Source organism: Protopterus annectens, chromosome 12.part0, assembly GCF_019279795.1.
Source record: "Protopterus annectens isolate FY-2018-M chromosome 12.part0, PAN1.0, whole genome shotgun sequence".
In the NCBI taxonomy this organism is placed as follows: domain Eukaryota; kingdom Metazoa; phylum Chordata; order Ceratodontiformes; family Protopteridae; genus Protopterus; species Protopterus annectens.
Genome location: NC_056746.1, coordinates 524,358,071 through 524,379,699, shown reverse-complemented (window position 1 = coordinate 524,379,699; position 21,629 = coordinate 524,358,071). Strand labels below are relative to the sequence as shown.

General features: G+C 42.9%; 1 protein-coding gene across 1 annotated transcript in view; it reads left to right on the top strand.

The window, feature by feature from the left end:
* The window catches only part of ATPAF2 (ATP synthase mitochondrial F1 complex assembly factor 2), a 332,165-nt gene that overhangs the window by 82,710 nt on the left and 227,826 nt on the right, over positions 1-21,629 (top strand). The window contains exon 4 of the mRNA XM_044089664.1: positions 3,167-3,264. Within this exon, the coding sequence (XP_043945599.1) occupies positions 3,167-3,264 (98 nt within the window). The remainder of the gene's footprint in view (positions 1-3,166; positions 3,265-21,629) is intronic.

The window sequence follows — 21,629 nt, the reverse complement described above, 5'->3', positions numbered from 1 at the left end:
AGACCAAGAGTAAATCATTTCAAAACTCTTCCCACCTTTAATGTGACCTATAACCTGTACAATTCAATTGAAAATCAGACAAATCTGTTGGGGGAAAAATATAAAAAATAAAAAGGTACGATAAGCTGGTTACATAAGTGTGCACACCCTTAAACTAATACTTTGTTGAACTACCTTTTGATTTAATTATAGCATTCAGTCTTCTTGGATAGGAGAGTATCAGCATGGCACATCTTGACATGGCAATATTTGCCCACTCTTCCTTGCAAAAGCACTCCAAATCTGTCAGTTTGCAAGCGCATCTCTTGTGCACAGCTCTCTTCAGGTCACCCCAGAGATTTTCACTTGAATTGTACAGATTATAGGTTACATTAAAGGTGGGAAAAGTTTTGAACTGCAGTTGTCCAAAAGTGAGAAAATAAAGAAAACCATTTTTTCCCAAAGACATTTTACCATCTCTAGCCTATATGTTTGCATACCCTGAATAGTTAAGTGTCCAATCTCTGACCATTCCATACAAAACAGTGTGGAATTCACAGAAGAACTTTCTGTGCTGAGCCCTTATAATTCATTCTACAGTGTTCCTCAGCAAGATCAAATTAAGATTTCAAGCACGGCACCAAAATGTTAAAGTGCAGGTTAAACTATACATAAATAACATTAATTACCTTTTAGTCTTGAGCCAAGAATAATTCTTCAGGATGTGCAAAACATTTTCTTTTTATTTAAATCCACATACATCAGCGCTGGGAGACTATCTTCACAGTTTAAAAATCAGTCTCACCTTGCAGCAAAAATACACAGTTTTTATTTCCTTTTCTTATCGGTGTCATGCATGCAGAATACTGACGTTGACAAATAGGATCTCTGTAGACCCTCGTGCTTCTCACTTAGTGCTGCACGTGAACACTTGATCATGTTTTTAGTACCAATAATGTTTTAGAAAAACACAAGCCATCTGGCTTGACAATCAGTCTTGTTTTTTTCCTTGTATATTTTAGCACCAGTAACATTCTAACTCCCCATCATTCTTTGTAACTACCCATCCCAACCTGGGAAGGTCAGAGCTTACAATAAAATCTTTTACACTGTGTTCTTTCTTGCTTTCAGGAACCAGTCTTTATAACATCCTTTAACCCCTTCAGCACTTTCTTTACCTTCAGTCATCTGTTAATACACTTGCAGCTTGATATTAGTATGCAGTTATGAAACACTTAGAACTACAATAAGTATTTGTGGTGTGCATAACTATGCATCTGTAATACATATCATTTTTAACATGAACAAATATTAAATAATTTATCAAACATATTTGTGAAGAAATTGTAAGTTAATATGCATTTTGTGTAGAATAATCATGAGAGATGCATTTTTTTCTAACATCACCATCCTCAAGCCATGATATGCAGCTAGCAGGGATTTGAATACATTTGTCAAATCCCTGTTACAATCAGACCAACACTAAAGCATCCCCTGTATCTCATGAACACCATGTCATAAACTGAAGGTTAAAATAACTAGACAGAATGAGGATTCTTCCATAACCTTAGTCCTAGAAGAGAGCAGTAGTTCCTCTACTCCTCCGTCAAAATCCCAACCTTGAGATAGTCCAAATGTTAGCAGAATCCTAAGATTTTGCCACTACAGAAAGGTTAATAAGTAGAATTTATAAAACAAGGGCTATGTTGTAAGGAATAGAGTATCTGATAAAGAATGGGAAGTCAACTTGGGAGTAGATATCTATTTGTGTAGTACCAGCCATCTAGGAATTTTCTTTATTTTTGCATAGCAATCCCTGCATAAATATTTTTATAATCCATGTAGAATACATTTGATTATTTACAATGGCTACAGATGATTGTCTGAGACGTATTTCCAGTGAAGATGGATTGGAACCATATATTTTGGTCATGCCTGTAATTTAAACCTTTTTTAGCAGGCTGTCCAAGAATTGTTTAATTTAGATATTTGATGGACAAAGAGCTAACCCATATTTTCCTTTTATGTCCCCCTGGCAATTACATCTACCAGTGCATAACAAGGCTTTAATAAGTCTAATGCTATTTGTAGCTAAAACAAGTCATTACTAGAAGGTAGAAAGATAGGGAGCCCCCTAATGTAACAGGATGTTATTCAAATGTTGGACAAGAGAGTAGATTAATTAGAGGGAAATCTAGACAAATTCTCTAGCAAATGGTTTACTCTGACTCCAGCTTAGAGAGATTTTTTTTTTGTTGGGGGGGGGGATTTAACCTAAATCTGAAGCAGTTAATTTCCTAAGTATAATTATTTCTCAGATAGATATGAATAAGTGTATCCTTTATGGAAAGGGAAATTGTATATAAACAAAAATTGAGAATCTTGAGTATTTAAAACGAAATCTGTTTTATATTGGGAATTGGATTCCCTAATATGTTTAAGAATTTTTGTTTTCATTGTATGTTTTAATGTTCATGTATTTGTGAAATTGTATAGTTGTTTGCTAAATAAGTTAATTGTGTTGGAAATAAAAAACTCTTAATACATTTTCGAACCACAGACTCCCAGCTTGGAAAAGTCAAAGCCAGCATGATTTTGGTTTTTGCCTCTGGTTAGATTTCTGATGGTGATATGAAGATTTTTGGTTTGGAGTTGATAAAGTGATAAACCGCAGAAGGGATGTGCTCTTTCAAAACATGGAAAAGCAAAACTACAAGAATGATCCAATTCCAGCATCGATAAAAGCAGATCTTTCAAGCTTGCACAGCACACTTTTCTGCTTCCTAGCTGACTTTTTAATCACATTTTCACTGCCAACTCCCACTGTGCATGCACATAGATGATGGTGTTTCTTGAATCTAGTGTTGTTTCCCTCACTGTAACACTTAAGCTCTCTCTCTTTTTGAGAGTTATGAAAGAAGTGAAAAGCTTTCATTATCTAACTCACAGTGAAGCACATTACCTGCTTAGGTAGGTATTGTATTGTACTGAGGAATCTTCAAATGCGTAAAATGAAGTATTATCTTGTTGCAATAATTCTTTGTAGTTAGGAAAAATACTGGCTTGTGATGTGCTGCAAGAGAGAGGTCAGGTATGCTATGAAGGCAAGAAAATTGGAATGAACACTGAGATGAAATTATAGTGCTTGCTTATTTGTGGATGCCAAAACATGTATTTTTCTTTTCAGACAACTTTATGTAATACAGCTCTGGATAACCCAACCAACAGAAATAAAGAACAGTTGATTCGTGCTGCTTTGAAGTTTTTGGATACAGATACCATTTGGTAAGTTAGTGTGCCCCATTTAACTGTTTGAGAGCAGCTTTGTTGTTTCCTGATCTGATAAGAAAACACATTGAAAAGTGTAAAGCAACAATGCATAACAGCTGCACTGTTGAATTTTCTAGTGACTGCAGTCCCCAGTTTGTTTGTAATCACTCCTAAGAACTGTTTAGTCACTTGAAAGCACATGATAAATCATTCAATTTTTGTTTAGGGAGTAAGAAAGACTGCCTTTTTATCATCTCTTCTAGCTTATCTTTGCTATATGTCATGTAGCCCTGTTTTTCTAAATGGTAACTCGCAACTACATTATTGATTGATTGATTTTTGTTTATTTATTTGCAGTTTGTTAACTGGGGAAATCCACTGGGTCATATAGAGCCCGTTTTCAGTGGAGGCACGTGGAAAAAAACACAGTACAAGAAAAACAAGGTCAAACAGTGGCATTGTATAATTACAAGATTAGATAGTTAACATATTAATAAACATCATTTGTAACTCAAAAGTTAGACAAAAGTAGAAATGGATTACTAAGACTTGTTAGTGATATGTGGTTATTAGAGAAATTGGATTACAATTGTGATCAGAATACAACTCTGTGACAGTTTAGCAACAGTGTTTTTGTGAATAGTTATAACAGGCAGTAGTTAAAGCAAATACAGTAGAGTAAAGATGTATCATGAGAGTAAGGTTATCAGGGAGGTTGAGTGCAAGAGCAGTTCCAGGTAGAGGATAGGTCAGAGTGTAGAGAAGCTTTAAAGTTGGCAGGGCTTTGGTAGTTCTGAGAGCTGATGAGAGCATTTTCCACTTTTTGGCTAAGGATAAAGAGAAGATAAGCTGACCAGGAGACCGGTTTTGTTTTTAAACCAGGAGTAGATTCCGGTTTTCAGATCTAAGGGGCTTGTTTTGGAGGTAGGAGGTGAAGATAGAACCTAGGAAGGGACAGTCTGAGGGTTGGAAGATAATTTTCTGAGCAGTAGTGTGTTGTCGATAGTTGAGGTAGTTTGGAAGCTCCAGCCATTTTAGTGAGCCAAGTGAATTACAGTGATGGGAGGAGTTTTGGGAATTTTGCTGTCTTGTAGCATGCTTCCAGTTTGGCTTTTAGGGAGGTTTGAAGGTTGGCAAGTAGAGGGGAGCCATACACAAGAGAGGGGATGTCTAGTGGATGGGGTTAGGTATTGATTGTGTCTGTACAGCATTACAAGTTGTTGTTGAGTTTTTTTTTTATCTGCTGTAGATGGATATCACATTTTAGTTGATCATCTAAGACTCCTCCTAGTAGATTTGTATGGGAGTCAGTTTTGATTTGTGCTTTGTTTTGGCTATAGATATAGAATGTGTTTTTGTATGTTATGGGTGATTTGGATGGGGTGAAAATCATGATTTTAGATTTGTTTGGGTTCTGGGCTAGGTGATTATTGAACATCCAGCCTTCAGTGGTAGAGAAAGCAGTTTGTGTTTTGAGTAATAGTTCAGAAGTTGAGTTGGCTGAGCAGACTATGTTTGAGTCATTTGTGTATTGAATCACATCAGCATTGGAGATAGAAGTGTGAAATTTATTAATAAAATATTGAATAATAGGGGACCGAGTATGGAGCCTTGAGGAACTCCAGTAGGGATACTGAGATAGGATGAGATTGTGTTTTGCCATTTGACCGCTTGTTGCCTGACAGCTAGTGAATCATTTGAGTGGTATGGGAGAGTCTAAAGTAAGAGAGCTGTGATGCTAATAAAGGATGGGAGACAGTATTGAAGGCCATTGAAAGGTCTAAAAATATGGTAGCTACGGTTTTCCCTGAGTCACTAGCCCTGTTAATTGTCTAGAAAAGATATAAGGGCAGTAGTGGTGCTGTGACCAGGTCTGAAACCATGTTATGTTGGAGATAAGAGGTGGTTTTGGATGAGAGAAGGCATTGGTTGAATGTGGATGCATTTTTCTAGAATCGTTGAGATTGGAGAGAGTATAGCAGTAGTATGGAAGTTGGAGATATTGTTGTTTTTGCCACCTTTGTGGAGAGGGAGAATGTAAGATTTCTTCCATAATTTTGGTATGTAGAATTACAAATAGATCTATTGATCAAGATGCTAATGAGGTAAGCAATGCCTTCAGCTGTGATCTTTAGGAAAGTGGGTGGTAAGTTGTCGGGAGCATTTAAGCAGGGTTTGAGCTTTAGGAGTAGTCTTTTAATAGTTGTGGTAGAGATAGGGTTGAGTGTAAAGTTAGGGGTAGGATGGGTATAGGGTTGAGGAGGATGGGGATGGGGAGTGGAGGATGATTTAGGAGTAGCAGTATTGTTTATGATATTGTTATCAGAAAAGGTAGTAGTAATATCAGCTGTACAGTTTATGAAGAAGGAGTTAGAGATGCTGTTTCCTGATTTGGTTTGTTGGGATGTAGTTATGGATTTTCTTTTGTGCCATGGTCAAGGAGAGATAAGATGGAATTCCAGACTTTTGGGGGGTTTTGTTTGTGATCAGACTGAAGTTTTGTGCAGTAAGCTTTTTTGTCTTTATGTACTATTTTTTTACTTGATTCTGAAGTTGTTTAAAATGTGCCAGGAAGTCTTGTGTTTTCTTATGATACTGTTTCAAAGCTTTATCCCTGAGGTGCACAAGGTCTTTGGTAGGTTTGGTCAGCCAAAGAGCAGATTTAGCTTTTATTCTTTTTGTGCGTATTGGTGCTTGGTTGTTTAGTGCGTCAAAGAAGGTATTATTGAAGTAGTCCACTGCATTATCTAGGGGGAGAGTTTTTAGTATGTGCCAGTTTATCTTTTTAAGAGTGTCAGAGAAGATTAGAGGGCTGAAAGTCATTTGGTTCCCATGTCTGTTTATAGTGGTATTGATGTTGTAGGGTGGATGGAGACTGGCAGATAATGGTGGGGAGGTGATCGCTTAGTGAATCAAGAAGAGTGCCTGCGTCAGATATTTTGTCGGGGTGGGAGTAGAGAATGAAGTCAAGGATGGACTCAGTGGTGGTATCTTTGGATGGTCTGGTAGGGGAGTTAATGAGCTGGGTGAAGTTGAATATATTTAGATTGTTAGAAGAGTTCATGGCCAGGTTTGCCCAGTTGGTGTTTACCCCTAGGATGATGGTTTCATTTTTCATGTTGGCAGAGATCCAGGCGAGGATGTCTTCAAGTATGGGGATGTTTCCTGGTGGGATATAAAGGGCTACGATACAAAGATTTTTGCAGTTGTTAAATTTTAAGAAAGCAATGGTTATTTCTGCATTGGCAAATTGGGGGATGGGGTTGGATTATGGTGTTACAGTGAGTGTTAGTGGAGATTATTGCTACTTCGCCTCCTTTTTTTGGGGGTCTGTCAGGTCTTATGGTTTGGTAGCCAGGGGGCGAATTTCAGGATCTTTGATGTGGGGTTTAAGCCAGATCTCGGTCATGGCTATGATGTTGGGTTGGTTGGCAAGCCAAGCATGAAAACTGGATATTTTGTTGTGGAGGCTTTGGGCATTTAGAGTCGGTATGTAAATGGATTTGTGGGTGCTACATTGAAATGGAGGTATAGGGTTATTGCTTGGATAAATAAGTCCTGGGCCTGGGTTAGGTGTATGTCTCCAGATAAAGACAAAGTGGTGAGACTGAATATGTTGGTTGGGGTCTCTTGCTTAGTGGTATATTTGGAGTTATTTAGATAACTAGTTTTGGTAGTAAGATAGTTTGGGGTTAAGACAGTTCTGTTTATGCTAGGGATGATGTTTATTTTATATTAGAAGAGTATTTGTTTGATAGAGGTGTGTTGACAAAGCTGGCAGGATTTCTGATGGGAGATGTGAAGGTGGTGGAATAATGAGGTGAGAAGGTAAACTGTGTGAGGGCAGTAAGATGTAGTAAAGGGCAGAGGAGTACCGAGAGAAGTGGTACTGTTATGAAGATTATTATGGCTAGTTGCATGGTGAATGTGAGGTTTAAGATGGTTATATAGGTGGGTGAATGGGGGGTTTACGATATGGTTATTTAGGTGGGATAGAGATATTAAGTATAGAAATAATGGAAATGAATGAGATATGAGTATGTAGTGGTAGTGTGTATGGTAAGTGTGCTGAATGAATGCAATATTAGTGTTGGTAGTGGTGATTATGAGGGTGAGGTAGTGGATTATAGTTTGGAGGGATGGAGGTGTTATGTTTGGTGTAGGGGCTTAGTGGGAGGAGTCTGGGGTGTTGAAATATAGAGTTGCTAGGGGTGGGTGGAATTTGAGGGCAGGGTAGGGGAGCAGAGTGAGCCCGGAGGGTGAACGGAGGGGGAAGACCCAAGTCTCGGTAGTGGAGAGAACAATCAGTAACCTGCTACCATTAAATTGCTAAGCATGCTATTATTTACAAACAGTCTGAGACTCTTCTTGTAGTCTTAAATTGCTTGATTTTGTTATTTTGGTGTAGGAAGGCACTACCTGAGTATCTATTATCTGGTTGGGACAGTGAATGGAGGGAGTTAAGTAGAGCCAGCATCCTTATGGGTAATGAAAAACTAAGCCCCAATACACATGACAGAGGAGGTAAATTCAGCAAGAAGGTGGTTTGGGAATGGGAAGGGAGACTAACTCTGTCCTGGTGATACAAAGAAGAACAAGATAAAGTTGTATAGACTGCAGCTGCAGTAGCACTAAGGATTTACATATACATTAATTGTTGTCCTTTGCAGGAAGTTTGAATGGGTCCATAAATCTGGGCTGTTTTGGTTTCTGGGAAGGTTCCTTTGAGTTTTCAGAGGCTAGTTAGACAGATACACACACAGGTCTAGAATACAAATGAGAGAGCAGAATGATTATTAGGGTGCAAGCGTAGGACGTGAACATGTACCAGGACTGTATACATAAAATAAGTAGAGAGGCAGCAGTGAGAACAGAGAGAGAGCAGCCAGGGTGGGAAGGATAGAAGGTATTGTATAGATAGGATTGACTCCTGAGAGAAAAAGGGACATGCAGCAGATCAGTGAGACATAAACAGAAAGGAAAGTAAAGTTCAAGAGAAGAAGCGGACAAAGGTGGAGGGGTTCAAAGAGAAAATGTTTAGTTTATAGGGGAGCAATGCAGGAGGCTATAGGCATGCAGAGTTGAAAGTGTATGCAGTTACACACTAAAGTCTGTTACAATGTCTTAACTATAGATCTACAAACAGCAGTGGCTGCAATGATTAGCTTGTAAAAAAAAAAAAAAAAAAGTTAATACTAATGTAGCTTCTATTGCGACACAACAGAATGGCATCTGTTACAGAAATGGTGCAATACCTAGCAATACCTAGCCATGTCTACCAAGTGGAAAAGCCAGCATTTAAGTTAGTGAAGAACAGCACGTGGTACAAAGAATCAGTAACAGCAGATTAAATTCAATAAACCAAATGAAATGCAGCATAACAATAACCTAACAAATGATGTGTAAATAACTGAAAGTAGTGCAGTGTTCCACAAGGGAGTGAGGTTCACATTTAAATAGTAAACAAATAGTCTCGGTAAACAAAACCAGAGTCGCATCATAAATACCAACAATCAGTAGTATCTCTACATGGAGGCCATTTCAGAAAACACTGCATCTAATTTATAAACATTAATATGTCTAGATATGTGATGACACTATACAAACCATAATAGTTTGTATTTTAAGTATTCTGTTGTCACATTTCCTGCTGAATTTACAGCCATACTGTGGATGGACAACCTTTCACTTATTAACTTTTTTCCTAAGTGATTTTGCAATCAAACCAATGTCCTGAAAAATTGTTTCACTGGTTTTAACTCATTTTATTGGCACCCACACCACCATGTGAAGGGAGCCCTTATCTCCAGAGAAAGTTGGCATTGCAGCATCTCATTTCTAGATAGATTGAGAGAGTGATGACATAAGCTTCTAGAAAATTTGCTACATTCACATAAGTTTGATTGTGATTATGAAACATGGTTAAAGAATGATTGGAAACCACTTCTGTCAGGGTATAATTGTTTTTACTGTAACAGACTTTCTCACAAAAAAATGAGGTAGAGATTCTATGATAGGGATTAAAGACTTGTGATCATTACGTTTGATCACACAGGTACTCTAGATTATGTAATTGTGTCTATAAAGACAATGCTGGAACAGATTACAGTTGAGTGCATAGAGGACCAAAATCAAGTGCTGACGACCTAGAGGAATTCACACATTCTTTGCATGAAACACAGGAGGGAAAAATAGTAGCTGGGACTTAAATTTAACAGAAACAGGCTAGAATAATAATGATTTTACACTAATAGTAAGGAAATTATTTACATGTTATGTTCCGGAAGAGCAGCAGTTGCAGATTGCAAACAAACCTACCAGGAAATGGAACATACTGGACTTTGTTTGGAAATGATTGATGTTAAGTTGTCTATCTCGCCTTCGTTTCTTGCTTGTTGGGATCGGAGCCGATCCTCTGCTCCGATTCAGCCATCTTCTATAGCTCGAGAGCTGTTTACTGGCTCGAGGCTACCCCTTATCCCATGATGCCTAGCGCTAGCTATGCAGATCTCGATGTTCATCGTGCACACAGCTGCAGTAATCACAGATGGGTTCTCTGCCATCAGGCGGGTCCTCGGTCGGCTGAATTCCAAAGTCTAGGTCCGGCGTCGGTTGTTGTCGCTTTCTCTCCTGACGTCAGTGAGGCCGGAGTATATAAGACACAGCCGACGCCATGTTCTTCAGTCTTTTTTGCCATGCGGTGCCCGAAGCAGAAGCAGTTCGCAAGTGCCGGTCGGCCAGCTCCTGAATTACGAAAAAATTGGAAACTGAAGTCTTCATTAAAGCTAAGTACCCCATTGGGGAAACTTTTCTTGCCTCAGACCGATGTCAGAAAAAGTTAATAATTGTATTTCTTGTGGGAAGCAAATACGGCATAAGGATTTCCATTCCCTCTGCATACCTTGTTTAGGCCCAGACCACGACGTCTCGGGCTGTCGCTTTTGCGCTACTTTCAATAAACGCACTATTAAGCGTTGGGCGGAGTTCGCCCAACACTATTTTGGTAAAGCCTTTGATTATAAAATGTTGTCGGAAACTCCGACTACCATTTTGTCCAAAAAACGCAAGGACCAGGACCGACACGCGAGGGCCGCGGTCCCCACCGACACCACGCCAAAACAGGCTACACGTGGTCCGGTTCTCAGCGAGATGCCTTTGCAGTCCCTGACTACCGACGACACTCCTTTGGCGGTGTCCTCTGTACCTGAGACCGCAGGTACCTCGGCCCTTTCCCAGACTGTAACAACCGAAGCCATTGCTAATGTTGAGCCTCCTAATGTGGATAGGTCCACTTCCACCCATGGTGTCTTTAGACCCTCATCTTCTTTTTCTATTTAGGCCTTTACTATATCCAAAGCAGCCAGGCATCCCAAGAGGCCTGTTGCACAGGGCCCATCTCCAGGCCCCATGCCTAAAAAACAGATGCTTAAAATGGCTGAGGATTTAATTACTCTTATCAGGGGTTCTCAACCCCCTCCAGACAAGAAACCCAGAGTGGAGGAAGATTCTCCCTCTTCTGATCAGGGCTCCATTTTATCAGAACATTCTGATGTAGAGGAACACTCTTACTCCCCTTTTGAGGATTCGGATGCAGAGCAGTCCATTCCTTCTGTATCTCCTCCTGAGGATTTTTCCTTTGGGGAAACCTTGCACACTTTAAGGGAACACTTCCATTGGGAAGGCCAAGACTTTTCCGATTCCAAGAAAAGACTTAGGGAATTTCTTTTGTTACCTCAACACAGACCTCTGGCGATACCTCCTGTTTTGGACATACTTGATGATGTTTATTCGGAGGCTTGCCTTAACCCGGATTCCCTGCCTCCTGCACCAGTCACACCTGATAGGTACTACAGAGTTCCTAACTCTCACCAATTTCTCTACAAAAGCCATAATGCTGACCCTGAAACCATTTCTCAAGGCCCCAAGGGATTGAAGGCCTCTACTGCCAAGAATCCACTTCCTGCCGAAAGAGAGTCAAGATCTAAGGTGGGGAAAAAAGTATATACCTCGGCCACCCTAGCCATGAGGGCCTTAAATTGTCAGTTTCATATGCTTAAATATCAACAGTTCCTGTTATCACAATTAAGGAATAAAATGTCTCAACCTGAGCAACCAGATTTGAAGGAGTTGCAGGATATGATGCATAGTGCAGAGCAAGTGGGTAAACACACTTTACAATGTGGCTATGATGCCCTGGAGGCCTCAAGTAGAGCGGCTGCTACAGGATCAGTCATTCGCAGACATGCCTGGCTTAGGGAACAAAATTTGCCTGATCATGTGAAAGCTAAACTTTTAGATGCTCCTTTACAAAAGGATGTGCTGTTTGGTACTAATGCTGAGGAGATATTACGGAAAATGGAAGAAAAAGCCAAATCTATGCAAACGGTCAAAGCTTTTTTACAGGTCCAACCACCACGTTTTAGCAGAAATTGGCCTTCAAAAAACTGGTCCTTTCCAGCCACTGACAAGCCCCAAAGAGGTAGATACAGACGCACAAGGGGCAGAGGGCAATCACAAGGATCATATAGAGGCCGACAATGGCAAACTCCAACACCAAGAGGTGGCGAAGACAGTGCACAACAATACAGGAAACAACCCCAATGACTCCCTCATTTCCATGCCAAGCAGGCCTCAGCTGGCAGCACCTTTGGGAGGAAAGCTAGCATTATTTGCAAGAAATTGGCATATTGTCACAACAGACAAATGGATCCTGGACATTATAAACAGAGGCTACAAATTTCAATTCCACACTCTTCCAAAAATGAGAGGCATGCCAAACCTGCCACACAATCAAAGGGCAGAGGCACAACTACAAATTTCAAAGCTCATAAGCATGAGAGCTATTCAAGAGGTACCTACTCACGAACAAGGTCAAGGTTTTTATTCAAGACTTTTCTGGTACCAAGGAAAGGAACCGACTGGAGACCCATTTTGGACTTATCCATCCTAAACACATTTTTACTCGTACCAAAATTCAAGATGCTCACATTACAGCAGCTTCTTCCCATGCTGGGCAAGGAGTTTTGGCTGGTAACATTGGACCTCAAGGAGGCATACCTGCATGTCCCAATCAGACAAAGCTGCAGAAGATACCTCAGATTTCTTGCAGGTTCAATCCACTATCAATTCTCTGCATTGCCCTTTGGCTTATCTACTGCCCAGAGTATTCACAAAGTGCCTGGCATCAGTGATTGCCTACTGCAGACTTCAAGGGATACAAATTTACCCTTATTTGGACGACTGCCTGATCCAAGCGGACAGCAAGCACATACTTCTGGAACATCTGGCTTATGTAACACGGTTACTGCATTCTCTGGGATACACAATCAACAAAGAGAAATCCAGGCTAACACCATCTCAGAAAATACCTTTCCTGGGTGCCAACTTGGACACAAACACCAAGATGGCCTATCTTACGCCAGAAAAACAGGGGCAACTAACTCAGTACTTCAAAATACTAGCAAATTGTACCAGGCTTACTGCAAGGAAAATCCTGCAGGCTCTGGGCTTCATGGCATCTTGCATTCTTCTAATCCCATGTGCAAAGCTGCATATGAGGAAACTTCAATTGTACCTAAAAAACCTATGGTCTCAACACAGTCACAGTTTGGAAACAATAATACCAATAATTCCATGTTTGCAAAAGGAATTTCTATGGTGGGCCCAAGCATGTCAAGCAAACACAGGTCTCCCATTCTGCAAGCCTCAAGCAAATCAAGTCATCACAACAGATGCCTCAGATTACGCCTGGGGGGCGCACAATGACGGACAGGTGCATTCAGGGCAAAGGGTCCCAAAAGGAAAAGCACCTTCACATCAATCAAAAAGAAATGCTAGCAGTAATAAATGCAATTACAGCTTTCAAGGACTTCCTGCATCCAGGACAATTACTGATAAGAACAGACAACACCACAGTAATGTGGTACATAAACAAACAAGGAGGAACACATTCATACCCCTTGTGCAGACTAGCCATGACTCTTTGGAACTTGGCTCTGGAATGGCAAATCGAACTTCAAGCACAGTACTTGCCTGGATTGGAAAACACGCTGGCAGACAATCTAAGCAGAAATATGACAGATCCACACGAATGGAAGTTGCATCCTCAGGTGTTTACAGAGATAATCCAAGCGTGGGGGAGGCCAGACATGGATCTTTTTGCCTCCCACAGGAATCATCAATTGGAAAAGTTTTGTTCGAGGACCTTTCATCCAAAGGCCTGGAGAGTGGACGCCCTTTCATTCAGTTGGACAGCATGGACAGTTTATGCATTCCCACCTCTACCTCTTCTGCCCAAGGTGCTTTTGAAAGCAAGAGCAGACAGACCGAAGATGATACTGATTGCTCCAGATTGGCCAAGGCAACACTGGTACCCGCTCCTGAGGAGCCTAACACATACTCCTCCCTGGTCCCTGCCTCTAATGCCTCTTCTGCTGACTCGGCACAGCTGCAAAACTCTTCACAGTCAGCTGAAAACACTCAATCTCGCTGCATGGAAAATTCCGTAACACCACAACAGACCCTACTCACCAAGGAGGTGCAGGATGTCATTTTGGAGGCCAGAAGGCCATCTACTAGAAAAGCTTACTCCGCAAAATGGAAGCGGTTTTGCTCTTGGAATGAGAAAAAAGGCCAGGACCCTAGAAAACTGAACTTGCCTCGGGTATTACAGTATCTAGCTGAGCTGCTGAACAGTGGACTTTCATTTTCTTCCATAAAAATCCATGCCTCAGCCATTTCTGCAGAATTCAACACTGATCCTCCTTTATTTTCTCACCCACTCTTACGACAGTTCCTCAGAGGGGCTAAGAATATAAGACCACCAAGGAAACAACCAATACCAGCCTGGGATCTTAATTACATACTAAAAAAATTAACATTGCCTCCTTTTGAACCAGCTGCCTCAACAGATTTGCAATATTTGTCCTGGAAAACAGCCTTCCTTCTGGCTATCACTTCAGCTCATAGGGTTTCGGAACTACAGGCCCTCATGGCGGTGCAGCCCTTTCTCATCTTCCATCAGGACAGGGTTTCCCTTCGTACCAACCTGTCATTTATGCCTAAAGTGGTATCCAGGGTAGCTTTAAATCAAGCCATACACCTACCTACGTTTTACCCCAGTCACCAAAACAGAGGGGAAAGGCTGCTACACTCTTTAGACATCCATAGGCAGCTATGTTATTATTTGGACAGAACAAAGTCCTTCAGGAAATCAGAACAACTCTTTGTGTCCTTTGCTGTAGGGGCTCAAGGGAAGCCAGTTACCAAGTAGACTATTTCAAAGTGGATAGGCCACTGCATACGGTTTTGTTATTCCTACCATGGGAAATCTGTTCCTACAGGTATCAGATCACACTCCACCAGGGCCACAGCTACCTCTACAGCCTTCCTCAGAGGAGTTCCTACCAAAGATATTTTGGAGGCAGCCACTTGGAGCTCTGTACATACCTTCACAAAACACTACCACCTGCCTTTATATTCCAAAACTAGAGCAGGCTTTGCCACTGCTGTGTTGCAGGGCATTCTGGCTCAACCAAGTTCCCCCTAGTACCTACCACCCTGTGCGTAGCTTTGGGACTCTACCCATCTGTGATTACTGCAGCTGTATGCACGATGAACATAGTACAGTTTTGTACCAACCATAAATGTAGATGTTCGAGTGCTAATACAGCTGCAGTACAGGTTTCCCTCCCTCCTTCCCCACTTGGTAAAGGCATGGGGCCTAACACCCTCTTCATACAACCTGACTGGGTTATCCTTCTATGGTTTATTTGCTTGCAACTACTGATTTTGGATTATATTGCATTGCATGTATATATATATAAACATAATTATGTATTGCCTTCCTTATGGGGGCACCTGACATCTGGGGCAAGAAAGACTGAAGAACATGGCGTCGGCTGTGTCTTATATACTCCGGCCTCACTGACGTCAGGAGAGAAAGCGACAACAACCGACGCCGGACCTAGACTTTGGAATTCGGCCGACCGAGGACCCGCCTGACGGCAGAGAACCCATCTGTGATTACTGCAGCTGTATTAGCACTCGAACATCTACATTTATGGTAGGTACAAAACTGTACTTTTGCCGCTTCAGCTGCGAGGTTCGTTGGTACTGGCTGAGGCTCGTATAAGTTTTATTCAACTACTTTTTCTGTCAGATTAGGTTTTTTTCTGGTAGTTTATTCTTTAATTTTTATCGCTAATTACTTTGTTGTAGTTTAGTTAGCTTTTCCATTAGAACTCATTTAAATTAGAGAGTTCTCCCCCTCCCCTTACTATCCGCTTTTAGGTAGTTTAAGCTTTCCTTTTTCCTGATTGTTAGGTAGCAGTTTAAGTTAGAGGCTTCCTAGTTTTTTTTTTTTTTTTTAACTATCTTTATCTGTAGTATACTGTGTGTTTTTGTTTCTTGTGGTTTAGTAGTTTTTAGCATTAGTGCTAGTTTTGCTTTTTGGCCCTTTGGCCTAGACAAGTTGATATGTCTAAAGAATCTAAGGTGTCTGGATTCAAGAAGTGTGACTCATGCTGTCAGAAAATGTCTCTGACAGATGGGCACACTACTTGCGTCTATTGCTTAGGCGCAGTGCACCTGCAGGACTCTTGTTCTGTATGCCATGCATTTAGCCCAAGAGTTCTGCAGGAGCGCAAAAATAAGCTTATTTTGAGGGGTCTTCTTAAGCCCTAGGATTCACCGGCCAAGGCTCAGCCGGTGAAATCTCCTAAACCGACCAAATCATCAGCTCCCAGCTCGGAGCCGTCATTGGTCCAAGCCTCACCTATTACTTCGGTTCTGGCTGGAACCGAGGAGTCTGTCTCCCCATCAGCTCCACCAATACCTTCGGAGCCATCACGGACCCACAAGAGGCCGAGGTCCCCTTCTCTAGAGTCTATACATTCGGCTCCTCTGTCTCCCCTCTTGCAGAGTGACCGCAGTCACAGATCCTCCCACTCTTCTAGGTCCTCTGTGCTCTCAGATCACGATGTGGAGAGAGTGGTCAGTAGGTTGTTGAAGTCGCAGACACTGGCCAAAATGTTGTCCAGCCCTCCTCAACAGGTGTCGGCTCTGTCCCCTTCTATCGATGTTCCTCCTCCGATTCCATTGAGCTCGGAGCCGGAGTTTGTTGGGGTTCGAATCGTGAAACCATCTGCACCGAATAACGATTTCTCCTTTGGTTCCGTCGTCGGTTCAGATCCCCTCAATGGTGCCGTCTGTTGAGGGATCTGGGTGCCGAGACTCCCTCGGTGCGGAGGAGGATTCCGGTTTCCTCGAAGCCGGAGCCTTCTCTGCATCATGGCAGGGACGTCTTCGATGTCATGAGGAGTGTACTGGCCTCTGTCAGCTCCACCTTCGACCCCACTGGCTCCGTCCCCTGTAGTGCCTGCATCAACCTCTGCTCCTCCTCCAGACCCCAAGCGTGGGGAACCGGCACTCCAGAGCACCCCATTGGGTGTTTCCTCTTCTTCCGAGACCTCCCCTGATCATTCAGAAGAGCCCCCTCGGAAGAGGAAGTGCAAGGGGAAGCACATTGACTCCCCCGAGTATGTCACTTCGGGTACGGATCTGAATGAATCGGAAGGGTCCCCAAGATCCCCCTCTGAAGATGTTTCCTTTTCGGACATCCTAGAAATGCTTAAGCAGAGGGGGAACTGGAATGCCCTAGCCCCTACCGAGGACGAATCCGTATTCCTGGATGCGTTAGTTTCCCGACCTTCCACCTGCTGGGTTTCTCTGCCTTTCGATCCACTAATGTCAGTGGTGGCTCGAAGGGCTTGGTCAGCCCCAGGTACAGTGGAACCAACCCCGAGGAGACCCGGCAAGTTTATCACTGCACCCCCTGATAAACAGTTTCTTACTAATGGTGTTCCCGTAGATGCCATGGTGGTAGCAGCAGCCACTAAAAAGGAGTTAGCTGAAACTTCTTCCTCTGTCCATCCTCATAACAAGGAGTCTAGGACCATGGATAGATACGGGAAGCAAATGTTTGCTTCAGCAACCTTTTCCATGAGGTCACTGAATTACTTATGCCATTTTATCAGGCTTCAGAGGGATCTCCTGAAAGAGCTAGGAGATACCCTTCAGGATCCATCAGCTGAAGGGGCTCAAGCTAAACTGGCTTCTCAGCTGGCGACTCTAAATTCGGTAGTCAATTCCTCCATGAGGCTCATTTCATATGCAGCCGATGGTGTGTGTAGAGCCGCAGGTACAGGCGTGGCCCTCAGAAGACACTCATGGATGCGGCTGTGTAACTTTGCGGAACCCTTTAGAGCGTCATTCACCAACACTACCTTTGATGGTTCCTTTCTTTTTGGACCACAGGTGAAAGACGCTCTCACAAGGTGTGAACAGGAATGCAAGACTCTTGTGCCGTGGGAGTCCGTTTTTCAACTCCTTCCAGACCATACCCCAAGGGTCAGAAAAGTGGTAAAATGTGGTTCCGGAAATCCCAGGGAGCCTCGCCTGACACATGTAGTGATTTTTTCCTCCAGAGGTAGAGGAGAAAACAACAATAGACGCCGCCCTCATGGCAGAGGGGGTCCGCAGAACCAGAGCAGCAGAGAATCCTTCTCTGACCAGCCCTTTCAGCGTCCCTGAAGGGTTGCCCGGCTGCCCGCCTCTGGAGGCAGTCGGGGGGAAAACTTTCACTGTACCCAAAAGCCTGGCTAAATTTAACACAAGACAGATCGGTACAGTCCAATTATATCCGGAGGCTACAAAATCCCCTTCTCTCAACCCCCCTTACCATCGAGCAAATCCCTTCCAGATGTTCCACCCAATCTGAGGGACCAAGCAGTCATAGAAGTTTCAAGACTGCTAGAAAAAAGTCATCCAGGAAGTCCCGGCAGACCAACACTGATCCGGAACTTACTCAAGGTTCTTTTTGGTACCAAAAAAGACAGGGGACTGGAGACGGATTCTGGATCTCAGTAGACTGAACAAGTCTGTTCAAAAAACAAAGTTTTGGATGGTCACGCTACAGTCCATTCTACCCTTTCTGGGTCAGGACAATTGGATGTGCTCAATAGATCTTCAGGATGCGTACTACCATATCAAGATGGACAGACACTCCAGGAGATATCTTCACTTCCGGCTGGGGGCCAGTCATTACCAGTTCAGAGCTCTGCCCTTTGGTCTCACCACAGCCCCCAGGGTGTTCACCAAATGCATGGCAGTAGTCATGGCTCACCTGAGGCATCGAGGATTCCAGGTGTTTCCATATCTAGATGACTGGCTCCTTACTGCTACTACCAGGCATCAACTTCTCCAAGCCATGGGCTATACAGTCTCTATCTGTGCCCAGCTAGGTGTTACAATAAATTTCGAAAAATCTGCCTTGTTGCCCTGTCAATCTATTACCTACATAGGAGTAGATTTAGATACAAGAAGCATGTCCGCAAGGCTATTGCCAGACAGGGTAGCCACAATTTGTCAGCAAGTTCACATCCTCATGCAATGCAGAAGGGTACAAGTCAGGTTGGTCCTTCAAACTCTGGGTTCTTTGGCAGCGGCAAATCTTCTGATACCTCTGGCCTGTTTCCACATGAGAATTCTTCAGCGGCTTCTGTTCACACAGTGGTCCTTTCAACAGCTCCCCATGTCTCATATGATCATGATTACAGAAACATGCAAATGGCACCTTTCCTGGTGGATGATCTCCCCACTAGTGTCTCAGGGCAGACCATTCATACAGCCCCCTCCGGTTGCCACAGTGACCACGGATGCCTAGCTGATAGGGTGGGGGGGGGGGCATTACCAGAGCAGGACAGTCCAAGGTACTTGGCAGCCTCACAAGTACTATCTGCGCATAAATGTCTTGGGAGATGAGAGCCGTGCTCCTAGTGTTGCAAGCCCTTCAGGACTCTCTCCCTATTGGGACCATTGTGATTCAAACGGACAATATGTCAGTAGTGTGGTACATCAACAAGCAAGGCGGAACCAGGTCCTACCCCCTATATCGAGAAGCACTCAGACTCTGGCAGTGGGCAATTTCCTCCCAACGATTTCTGATTGCAACGCACATCCCTGGGAAGTCCAACGTCATAGCGGACAGGCTCAGCAGAGCTATTTTCATGCCTCACGAGTGGTCTCTGAATCAGGTAGTTGTGGATCTCCTCTTCCGCAAATGGGGACAACCTTGCTGCAATCTGTTTGCAACCCCCTTCAACACCAAATGCAGCAACTATTTCTCCCTTCTACCGCTTCCTGATCATCCTCCCAGAGATGCTCTAGTCCACGATTGGCCTCGGGGACTTATTTATGCCTTCCCGCCTTTTCCTCTTATACCCAAACTCATACAGAAAGCAATATTGTTGGGTTGCAAAATGATCTTCATTGCTCCTTACTGGCCTCGACAGATTTGGTTTCCTTTCCTGCACCGTTATCTCCTCAAGCAGCCCTGGACCCTGTATCCTATTCCAGACCTGCTGATTCATCAATCAGGGGAGCTGCATCGATCCCTCCAGACACTCCAGCTCACAGCTTGGTTGATCCAATTCCAACCCTAGCCAGGCTTCCCAGCATTTCCCCGGCTGTGTGTGAAATGATTGTATCCTCTCACAAATCGGCTACTAGGAAGACGTATGCTAGCAAATGGAAACGTTTCTCTTATTGGGTAGAGGCTAGGAACATAGATCCCTTTTCAGCCCCAGTTCACGAGATCTTGGAATTCCTGTCTGAGCTTTTACACTCTGGGTCCACTTCTGCCACAATCAGGGTTCAACTAGCGGCCATATCTAACTATCATGTTGGCTTTTCTAATCTAAATATCATGTCTCATAAGTTTTGTAAAGCCTTTCTTAGAGGGACTACTCTCCTTAGGCCCCCAGTGAGAGATCCCCCTCCTCCTTGGGACCTTAATTTGGTACTAACCTCCTTGATTATTCCCCCTTTTGAACCGGCATCTTCCTGCTCCCTTAAGTTTCTATGTTGGAAAACTCTCTTTCTGGTAGCTTTTACCTCAGCCAGACGTGTATTGGAACTTCAAGCACTAAGCATTCGTTCTCCTTACTTAGTCTTTCACAAGGATAGGGTAGCGCTGAGAACTAATCCATCCTTCCTTCCTAAAGTGTGCTCGGGAAAATAATCTAAACCAATCCATAGACCTTCCAGTATTCTTCCTTAACTACACCAACAAGGCAGAATACAAGTTGCACCTTTTGGATGTTCATAGACAACTGCGTTTTTACCTGCATAGAACGAAGGATATAAGGAAGTCGGACCAGCTCTTCCTTTCTTTTGCTAAGGGAAAACAAGGTCTCCCAGTTTCCAAAGTGACCCTGTCCAGGTGGTTGTCTCACATTATCACCTTCATTTATCAACGAAGAAACAAAGAATTGTCTGCTAAACCGAAAGGCCATTCTACTAGGGCTTTGGCCACTTCTGTAGCCTTCCGGTCTAGGTTGCCCATGGACTCTATTTGTGCCATGGCCACAAGGGCAAATCCTCATACCTTTATTTCTCATTGCAAGTTAGACATGACCTCCAGGAATAGAGCTAACTTTGGTTCCACTGTTCTGAAGAGTCTGTTCCAATGAGCCACCCAGGGGTGCTAGGGACACTGTCCCAACAAGCAAGAAACGAAGGCGAGATAGACAACTTAACATAAAGAAGTTATGTATCTACCATAATGTTCCATGTTAGTTGTCTTCATCTCGCCTTCTTTCTTGCGTCCCACCCTCTGTCCCCCTGTCCTATTGGATCGAGATGAGTTTTGGTTTCACTGGCTGAGCGTTATCTGGTTTGTTTCCTTTACTGACTGAGAGAGTATGACAGGTTTGCTCAACCTGTTTGTTTGGACAAGTTGATTCTCTAGATATGTCTGGGGTTAGCTATTACAAATGAGATCTGGATAGCTAGCGCTAGGCATCATGGGATAAGGGGTAGCCTCGAGCCAGTAAACAGCTCTCGAGCTATAGAAGATGGCCGTATCGAAGCCGAGGATCGGCTCCAATCCCAACAAGCAAGAAAGAAGGTGAGATGAAGACAACTAACATGGAATGTTATGGTAGGTACATAACTTCTTTTTACTTCACATCAGTGTGTACTATCTTTGATATCCAGTGGTCATAGGATTATAAATGTTACATTTCTGCTATGTGATTTTGCCAAACTGAAATCTAAACCCAGTACACAGAAGAAAAGTTGTCACTATGTAAAACTAGACAGATGCAGTCAGTGAAAAGACTGTAGAAGGAATGTGGTGAGTTTTGAAAGAGAAATTGCATGCAGAAAGTCAAAAAATGTTTAACATAAAGATCTAGGTGTACAAGGTTGGATGGATACATTTCCATAAGAACAAGATACTTGGTTTAAGATAAGATATAGAAATAAAAGAAATGGAAATAGGATCAAATTTTAACTTTGAAAACTGAAATAAACAAACT